General features: G+C 67.7%; 1 protein-coding gene across 1 annotated transcript in view; it reads right to left on the reverse strand.

Moving 5' to 3' along the window:
- Positions 1-750: 750 nt before the first annotated feature.
- Positions 751-9,781, reverse strand: part of C1QTNF1 (C1q and TNF related 1) — a 29,545-nt gene continuing 20,514 nt past the window's right edge. Inside the window, exons 2-4 of the mRNA XM_062216914.1 lie at positions 4,297-4,459; positions 3,173-3,309; positions 751-2,520 (exon numbers count right to left, since the gene is read on the reverse strand). Of these exons, the coding sequence (XP_062072898.1) occupies positions 1,970-2,520; positions 3,173-3,309; positions 4,297-4,445 (837 nt within the window). The 5' untranslated portion in view covers positions 4,446-4,459 and the 3' untranslated portion in view covers positions 751-1,969. The remainder of the gene's footprint in view (positions 2,521-3,172; positions 3,310-4,296; positions 4,460-9,781) is intronic.

Here is a 9,781-nt window from a genome sequence, read left to right on the forward strand (position 1 = left end):
CGGCTGTACACGGTGTCCTTCACCGCCCAGGCGTGAGGGGCTGTGGCGGGCATGTCCGTGGCCACGGCGCATCACAGTGGGCTGTACGCGGTGTCCCCACAGAAGCCACGCCCAAGTCCTACGGGCCTGCGACAGGGACCAGTGGGAATGCCCTTCGTAGCTGGGTGGTATCAGGGTCTTGACAAGGGGGCTCAGCCCGGCTGTGGGAACGGGGCCCTAAATCGGGGTGACAGCCACAAGCTCAGGGGCGCCTGGGGCCCCAGAACGGGGCAGAGCCGGGGACGATGCCCCCCCCAGCCCCACTGCCGTTGGCATCGGCTTCAGAACCGGTGTGTGGGGTTTCTATCATCGCCAACCCCCAGACCCAGCTGGTGTGTTTGTCACAGGAGCCCCGGGGCACTCACACAGTTGCCCAGGCTGGGGGCTGCCTCTCCCAGGGCATCGTCCTGCTCGGGACAGGAAGCCCCTGCCTCCTGCCCCCAACACCCGAGTCCCCAGACTTGTCCAAGCAAATCCACGGGGCGTCCCCCGGGGCCACCTGTCCGGCTGTGCCTGCGAACAAGCCAGCTGCCCCGGTGACCAGTGCTGCCCCCCTACCTGGAGAAGCCCACTCCGGGCTTAGCATCCGCCGGCATCCCCAAGTCCCCAGAGCCGAGCACGGGGCCCCCAGGCCTGCAAAGAGCAGGAGGTGGGCAACTAGGGGTGGGGGAGAAGCGGAGGAGGACTCGATCCAAGAAGCAGGCTGGCCAGTGTGCAGGAAAACACAATCCCGGGTTTATTGGTTTCTGGAAAGAGTGCTGGGGAGCACGGGGGCAGGTGGCGCTCTGCCCCCCGCAACGCGCCTGTGACGGGGGACAAGCAGAAGCCCTCCCGAGGGGTGACCGGACCCCACAGGGAGGAGGCGGGGTCAAGACCAAGGGCCAGCAGGACGCGGGGAGGAAGGCCCACGTGGCCTCCAAGCGGGCCCGGGCCTGGACATCAGCGAACTCGACCCTGAAGCAGCGAGAGCCAAGCACCCGAGCTCACAGCTGCCTGCCCAGGAGACCCAGCAAAGGCGCGAGCTCCTGCCTCGGCAGAGTGAGCCCTGAGCCCAGGGGTGGAGGGGCTGTGTCCTCTGCCACATGGTCTCAGGGCTGACCCCACAGGAGCCCCAGAAACAGGCCCAGGGCACCCGTTGCGGTTCCTTCCAGCTCTCCCTGCTCTGGGGTCCCTCCCGCACTGAGGGCTCGGGGATGGCGTGCATGGGCTGATGGGAACAGAATCCAACCCCAGTGCCCACCGCGGGGGGAACAGCACCGTGTGTGAGTGCTGGCAGAGGCCCGGCCCGGGGAGCAGCTCCTCGCACTCGGAGCTTACTCCTCACCACCTCGCCTGCGGGATGGGGTTCCCTGAGGTCAGGAGCAGGTGGGCTGGAGAGAGCCAGCTGCTGTTAGCCCAGGCCCATGACAGGCGCCGTGGCCTCCCCTCCCCACCCCCCGCGACAGGTGCTGCCCCAGCACCAAGCCCCTCCCTGCGGAGGCTCAGACCGACCAGCGGCGCCTGGGGCGAGGCCGCAGGGACCCCGGAGAAGCTTCGCGCGTAGCCTGAAGGAACGAAGCCCATGTGGCTTCCTGCACCCCAGGCCCAGCCCCCCCCGTGGGGCCCCCGCGGCCCGGGGCTCTCCTGGGAGCAGAGGCCCAGCAGCCTCCAGCCCAAGGGCTCTCCCTGAGCGGCGCCCGGCTTTGTCCTCCGAGGTTCACGGGCATCTTCCAAGACCTTTGGCATCTGCGAGAGGGACGGGGTGGGTGGCACCCCCAGGGACGCCCTGCTCCTGCCGGCGGTGTGCGGCCAGTGCGCGACCACGAGGCCATGAGGCCACAGCGCCCCGCTCCCCTGGAAGGGCGCCTGCTGAATGCCAAAGCCGGGAAAGCAGAGCAGGGGAAGCCGGGCCGGGGGCCCTGCGGCGCACGTGGGGGCGGGGCGGCGGGCGCTAGGGCTCGGCCGCGTGCTTGACCAGGTAGCCGCTGAAGGTGATGTAGGTGTCGAACTCGTCGCTGAAGATGGCATTCTCGCGCTCGCCCTTGAAGAGCCGCACCCACACCTCGTCCTGCTCCCGCAGCTCCAGCATCAGGCTCTGGCTCTGCATGATGCTCCGGTCGCTGGCCTGGGCGTACAGGATCACCACCTCCTCCGTGTTCCTCATCACGTGCAGGTAGGTCTCCTTCTGGTTCCAGGTGTGCACGTTGAGGCTGAAGAAGTAGACGCCGGGCACGTAGCAGTAGAACTTGCCGGTGAACATGTTGAAGTGGCCGTACAGGTTCACGAACTCCGTGTCGAACACCACCGTCTGGTAGTACTCGCTGCTGTGCAGCGGCTTCCGGCGGCCCACCGAGAAGGCCGCGTAGTGGTTCTTGCACCGGTCCCCGGGGGCCCCCACGGACCCCTTCTGCCCCTTGGGCCCGATGTGGCCCCGGGGGCCCGCCGAGCCCGTCTTCCCGTATTTCCCCTGGAGGCCCCGGTCGCCCCGGTCTCCCTTCTCACCTGGACGACGGGGCAGGAAAGCAGGACGTGAGTGCTGGCTCCGCGCCCTCTCCCGGCCCTGGTCCCCCCACCGCAGGGCGGACCCGGCCCCTGGCCCTACGTCCGCCCACCCTGTCCAAGGCTCCTCGGGCTCTGATTCTGAAGTTCGTCCAGCAAACACTCAACCTCAGGGCTGGTTCTAGCTCCACGCGGAAGCCACACCCACCCCAGCCCCACTTCCTGTCCACAGGCAACAGCTCCAGCCCCAGCCCCAGCTCGTCTCAGTGCCAACGGACGTAGCTGTCCTGCCAGGCTCCGGCCTGGGTTATAACCACTCCCAGTGAGCATGGCGCTGGGCTGGCCTCTGCCATGCCAGGACTGTGGGGCGCAGGTGGAACTTCTGAAGGTGACCAGAGTCCCCTCCCCCCGGGCAGCCCCCTCTGCCGTGGTACAGCCCACCCCCGGGCCCCAGCATCCCCCGCCCACCCCGGGCAGCCCCTCTGCCGTGGCCCAGCCCACCCCAGGCCCCTAGCGTCCCCCGCCCGCCCCGGGCAGCCCCCTCTGCCGTGGCCCAGCCCACCCCAGGGCCCTAGCGTCCCCGCCCGCCCCGGGCAGCCCCTCTGCCGTGGCCCAGCCCACCCCAGGGCCCCAGCATGCCCGAGACAGCCCTCACCTTTCAGGATGGTGATGTTGATCTGGGGCGCTGGGATCGCCTGGTACATGGGGGCTGAGGGGTCACAGCAGCGAAAGCACTGGGGGGTGGGGGGGTCCTGGCCCCCGCCAGCCCTGTATTTTTCTTGTTCTTCATCCCTGAGGGAACAGCGACACTGGGTCAGTGACACGCGGGCCGGGGTTCCTGCCCTCTGTCTCCTGGCATCCAAGGCTCTGAGTCCCGCGGGAGGAACCCGCAGCCCTAGCACAACGCTGGGTCCCCGCGTGCACCTGGGGCCACCAGAAAGCGACCCGGCTGTCAGCGGGGTGGGGTGGGGGGGAGCTCAGCGCCATCCCCAGCAGCTCAGTGCAGTGGCCTGAGACGGCCAAGGGCCAGCTCCCCAGCGGTGGTGGCGACAGCTCCGCGCTGCCCCCTGGTGGCACCTTGAGGCACTGCGCCGAGCGCTCTGCCCGCAGGTTCTGTCCAGCCTCCGGCCAGGGGGGCTACAGCCAGGCCCCTCCCGACAGCCCGGCTCCCTGCGGAACTGCTCCCTCCTTTGATCCCCCGACAATCCGAGGATGCCCCCTGCTTCCTAGGCTCAGCGCCCCTCATCCCTACGTCTCTCCCGGGTCCTGGACCCCAAACCCCAGCCTCTTGCCCTGGAGAGAACCACCAGGCCCCACACCAAACCCCCCCCCCGGGGGACCTGCAGCCCCACCCCCTGGCCCGTCCACTGGGGAGGAGGAGGAAGAGGGAGGGGGGAAGAGGGGGGAAGAGGAGGGGGGGGAGAAATGGGAGGGGGAGGGGAGGGGAGGGGGAGAGGAGGGGAGTGGGAGGCGAAGGGGGCCGGCAAGCAGGGGTCCCTGGGCCCCAGGTCGCTGCTCGCCCCCCCCCCCCGCCCTAAAGGTGGCTCTGAGCCTCCAGCGAGGACTCGGCCTGTTGCTGGGAACCGGGCGCAGCCGAAGCCCGCAACCCCGCCTGGGCTCTGGATGACAGGTGGATGATTGACAGGCGGAGCCGGCACGCCGCGGGGGCGTGGCCACGCCGGCGAAGCCCCGCCCCACCCCCTCGAGCCCCGCGACCTCCCCGGGGGTCGGGGTCGCCTCCCCTCCGCCAGCCCCCGGACCCCGCCTCGCGGCCCTCACCTGTCGTCCGCGTCCCGAGGCGGCGGCTCCCGGGTCCCCTCCGGCTCCTGCGGCTCCTGCGCGCCCCGCGGCCCCCGGCCCAGCGCCGGGCCGCACGCGGCCAGCAGCAGGCAGGCGCTCAGCACGAGGCCCGGTCCTCGCGGGCCCATCTTCCCGCCGCGCCCTGGGGACGGACACGGCGCCCCGGTCAGGGGCTCACCCGCCCCGCTCCCGAGACAGCCCCGCGCGCTCACCCCACTGCACCACGCGCCACGACGCCCATGCGCTCACGTGGGCACACGTATACAAACCCGCACACAGCACTCGCCCTGCCCCGTGCACAGGGCACACCCAGGGCATCACACCTACGCTCACACATGCGCAGGGCACTCACACACACGTGCACGTGCACACACATGCACACACACATGAACACGTGCACACACATGCACACGGGCACTCACACGCACACACATGCACACACACACGCACCATGCGTGCACGCTCACCTGCACACGGCACGCACTCTCCAGGCTGCACACACACCTGTGCACACAACCCCTGCTCCCAGACCCGGACCCCACGGCGCTCTCTGTGCCCACCCAGGCCCCCGGGACGGACATCCAGCAGCCCCTGGCCCACAGAAGTCCCCCAGCCGCCCCCTCAGGACGGTTCCCTGCTGAGCCCGAGTGACAGCTGTCACTCAGCTCCTGGCAGGGAGCCCCTCGGCCGGGTCTCGGCCTGCCGGCGCCTGCAAGCTGCTTTCCGGCCACCAGGGGGCGCCAAGCCGGCGCAACAAGAGCCTGGGAAAGGGGCGCCTTGCGGGGGGGGGGGGGTCCCCACTGAGCTCATTGGGGCACAGTCTGTGGGCTCCGACACGCAAAGCACCCCGCGTGCTCACTGTCCGCGGCCTTGCCTCACTCCCCGGGGACGCACAGCCCGCCTGCCGGCGCCAGAAGTCGCACGTGCTGCGCCGGAAGTCGCCTGTCCTTGCCCGGAAGTCACAGGTGCTGTGCCGGAAGTCGCCCTCCTTGCCCAGAAGTGGCACGTGCTGCACCGGAAGTCTCCTGTCCTTGCCCAAAAGTCGCCCTCCTTGCCCGGAAGTGGCACGTGCTATGCCGGAAGTGACAGTGCTACGCCAGAAGTCGCCCGTCCCTGCCGGAAGTGGCACGTGCTGCACCGGAAGTCGCCTGTCCTTGCCCAGAAGTGGCACGTGCTACGCCGGAAGTGACAGTGCTGCGCCGGAAGTCGCCCATCCCTGCCCGGAAGTCGCCTGTCCTTTGCCCAGAAGTCACACTGCTGTACCGGAAGTCGCCGTCCTTGCCCGGAAGTGGCACATGCTGCGCCGGAAGTCACCGTCTTGCCCAAAAGTCACACTGCTGTACCGGAAGTCGCCTGTCATTGCCCGGAAGTCACACTGCTGTACCGGAAGTTGCCGTCCTTGCCCGAAAGTCGCCCTCCTCGGCCGTTTCTGAGGGGGACGGTGCCTGTGGCCCAGTCTAAGCCGACTTCGTGCCCCGAGAAGGCGGACCTGACGCCTCGGAGGACCTGTGCGGACCCCTAGCCCGGCCCCGCGGAGACCCCGCGGAACAGCCCCCCCCGGGAGTCAGGCGTGGGCTGGGCCGAGCCCCGCGGGCCCCATCTTCCGTCGTGAGGATTGACACCGGGGACGGCCTTCTGGCCCGGGCGTGACTGCTGCCCCCCCGCAGGCCTCGGGAGCCCCTCCCACCGCGGGAGAGCCCAGGCCCCGTGGGGTGTCGGGACGACGAGAGGCCGGGCCGGAGGGCTGACCGCCCCGGCCACCCCCGGCCGTGCCTCCTCCCACTGCCCGCGCTCGGCCAGGCCCCGCCGGCAGCTTCCCTACCACCCGCGCCCTCCCGAGAGCCGGGGCCGCAAGGACAGAGGGGCTGCTCGGACCGGACACCCAGGGAGGCCTCCCCGCCCTTGCCAGAGAGCTTATGTGTGCGTCAACGTGTGGAGTCCACCCAGCAACTACGCATCACCCGTCCGTCCATCACCCGTCCGTCCATCACCTGTCCGTCCATCACCCGTCCGTCCATCACCCACCCACCTGTCCGTCACCCACCCACCTGTCTGTCCATCACCCGTCCGTCCATCACCCACCCACCCACCCGTCCGTCCATCACCTGTCCGTCCATCACCCACCCACCCGTCTGTCCATCACCTGTCCGTCCATCACCCACCCACCCGTCTGTCCATCACCTGTCCGTCCATCACCCACCCACCCGTCTGTCCATCACCCGTCCGTCCATCACCCGTCCGTCCATCACCTGTCCGTCCATCACCCACCCACCCACCCGTCCGTCCATCACCCGTCCGTCCATCACCCGTCCGTCCGTCACCCGTCCGTCCGTCACCCGTCCGTCCATCACCTGTCTGTCCATCACCCACCACCCGTCTGTCCGTCCATCACCTGTCCGTCCATCACCCACCCACCCACCCGTCTGTCCATCACCCGTCCGTCCATCACCCGTCCGTCCGTCACCCGTCCGTCCATCACCTGTCCGTCCATCACCCACCCACCCACCCGTCCGTCCATCACCCGTCCGTCCATCACCCGTCCGTCCATCACCTGTCCGTCCATCACCCACCCGTCCATCACCCACCCACCGTCCGTCCGTCCATCACCCAACCACCCGTCTGTCCGTCCATCACCTGTCCGTCCATCACCTGTCCGTCCATCACCCGACCGTCCCTCACCCGTCCGTCCATCACCTGTCCGTCCATCACCCGTCCGTCCATCACCCACCCGTCCATCACCCACCCACCCACCCGTCTGTCCGTCCATCACCCGTCCGTCCATCACCCACCCCACCCACCCGTCCGTCCATCACCCGTCCGTCCATCACCCACCCACCCACCTGTCCATCCATCACCCGTCCGTCCATCACCCGTCCGTCCATCACCCACCCACCCACCCACCCGTCCGTCCGTCCATCACCCACCCGTCCTTCCATCATCAGTCTCTCGTCCATTTGTCCATCACCCGTCCATCATCCATTAATCCATCATCCACCCACCCACCCGTCCATCATCCATCATCCACCCACCCACCGATCTACCCGTCTGTCATTAATCCGTCATCCTTATCCATCCATCCCCACCCTCACCTCCCAGGCTCCCACAGGACACAGGCCGCACCCTCCCAGCTGGGCCCACCGCACACCTCGAGCTGTGGTCCAGCCTCCTGCTTCCCAGACCTGGGTGTGCACACCTGAGCACCGCTGTTAAAACGCAGATGCACAGTGGGGCCTGGGGGCTCTTCCGAAAGCCCCCAGGCGGGGCAGGGGGCTAGCCCGTGGCCGGGCCTGGGTTCCACGCCCAGCAGCCACTCCCCCGCTGCCGCCTGCAGGGCAGACCCAGGAGGCAGCAGTGACGGCTCGGGCACCGGGGCTTGCGCCACCTCCGCGGGAGATCTGGACTGAGTTCCCAGCCCTGGCCACTGCAGGATTCGTGGAGTAAACCGGTAGATGGGGGACACCCCCACCCCAGCCTCTCAAATAAATCAAGTTAAATATGCAGAAAGCCCCCAGCTCCTGGCCCCGTCCCCTCCCCCACGCCATCTCCCCTGGCCGGGAGTTCCCTTTCTCCTCCTCCTGATAACCCGCCCAGCGGGCCCAGCACTGGCACCGGCCCTCGCTGTGTCCATGTAGTGGACACAGCTTACCCCATGTCAGTTTATCCCGTGGCCCTGCACGCCAGCGTGGGGTCTGAGGACCCCTCCTCACTGTCACGTTCATCCCTTCACAGCCCTCGTACAAGCCACAGTAAAGAGGACATACACGGTCGTTATTTATGGATTAACTAACGGGAGGAAGGAGAGACCCGGAGAAAGGAGTTAGCCCAAGACTGTCCACCTATCAGTTGAGGGGGCTGCCCAGAAACGGGCGGGCCAGCCTCGGACCCTGCCTGGCCCGCAGGAGAGACCCAGCTCAGGCAGCTCCTGCTCCTCCGGAAGCGTCTGGAGACCCCTCCCCAGGAAGAACAGCTCCCCCTCCCCTGTCCGGGTCCATTTGTCATGTCTGTCTGTCTGCACCCAGCAGACGGCGCGCGCTGCCTCGTCCCCGGCCAGCCAGGCTGCGCTGCGGCTCGACAAATACTTGTCAAGTCCAGTTCTCTGCACGTTTACTCCTCGCTGCTTGCTGCCTCGGCGCCTTGATAATTGCTCCGTTTCTTCCTTTGAAGTCCACGCTTCAGCCGCTAAAGGGAAGAGAGTCTTTTCTTTAAACAATTTTTTCCCGAGCCCAGGATAGCAAATGCATGGGTCTCCTAAAAGTCCATGGGAGTTCATGCACAGTAGCCGAGAATTACGCACGGAGCTTGACACTTGGGCACCGAAATAAACCTGCCTTCTAATTCCGTCTTTCCGTGAACTGTCTGAAGCCCCCTCGTGTTCACTTTGGAAAAGTCGGAAGTAACGGAAGGAGTCAGAAGTGACCTGGATCGGTCCACCACCCCGGCCCCGCTTTGTCCTCCTCAGCAGGTGGGGCTGGACCCTGCGGGTGGTCCAGGGGCACCCTGACTCCGCCCACCAGAGGCCACAGCTGTGATGGCCAAAGATGTCCCCAGGTGTGGCCGCACGGCTGCCCCCTGGTGGGGGGAGTTGCCCCCCGCGAGAGCCAGCACCCTGATCCCAGGAAAGCGGGCTCTCGCGTGCTGGCTGGGACGCCTGTCTCTGGGCTGCAGGAGGATTGTCTACACCCGGGTGAGAAGAGATGCAAGCCAGGATGCAGCAGGGTTAGGGACGGGAAGGGCGCGCGTGTGTGTGCGCGTGTGTGCGTGTGTGTGGATGTGTGCACGTGCGTGTGTGTGAGAGCGTGTGCGCACGTGTGAGCGTGTGTGCGTGTGTGTGGGTGTGTGCACGTGCGTGGGTGTGGGTGTGCATGTGTGTGTGTGCTCGTGTGCGTGTGTGACAGCCCCGCGGGGTCCCAGGCTCCAGGGCTGACGGAGGGGGGCCGTCCTCAAGACCCTCCTCTTTGGAACCAAAGGAAACCTGGCTGAATTCCTCCTCCTTTAGAGAGGCCCTAAGACCCCTTCTACCAAACCCACGGCAAAGTCGGCATCGTGACGTCGCTTCCCGCTGGCCCAGCAGAGCTCCGCCCAGCCCACCAGCTTGGCTCCAGGTCACTTTGAGTAAAACGAGGGCCCCCTCCCCCAGGGGAAAGGAGTGTTCTGGGCCCAGGAGGTTCCCCGGATGGCAGGACCACAGCCGGGCAGCCCTCGTGAGTCTGGACTCACACGGCCCGGGCTCCCCACCGTGGCTGGTGGTCAAGGCACTGACCACAGCACCCGCATGACTCTAGCTCCAGACCTACAAGGCCCCCTGCCCCTCCCCCTTGGCCCTCACCTCTCCCGCGGAAGAATCTGCGGAGGCAGGGGAGGGGCAGTTGGACCCCTGGGCAGGCCGGGCAGTTGGACCCTGGGCAGGCCGCAGACGATGGCCCAAGCGCCTGGGCCCCTGCACCCACCTGGGAGCCCTGGATGG

This window comes from Lepus europaeus, chromosome 18 (genome assembly GCF_033115175.1).
Source record: "Lepus europaeus isolate LE1 chromosome 18, mLepTim1.pri, whole genome shotgun sequence".
Lineage (NCBI taxonomy): Eukaryota > Metazoa > Chordata > Mammalia > Lagomorpha > Leporidae > Lepus > Lepus europaeus.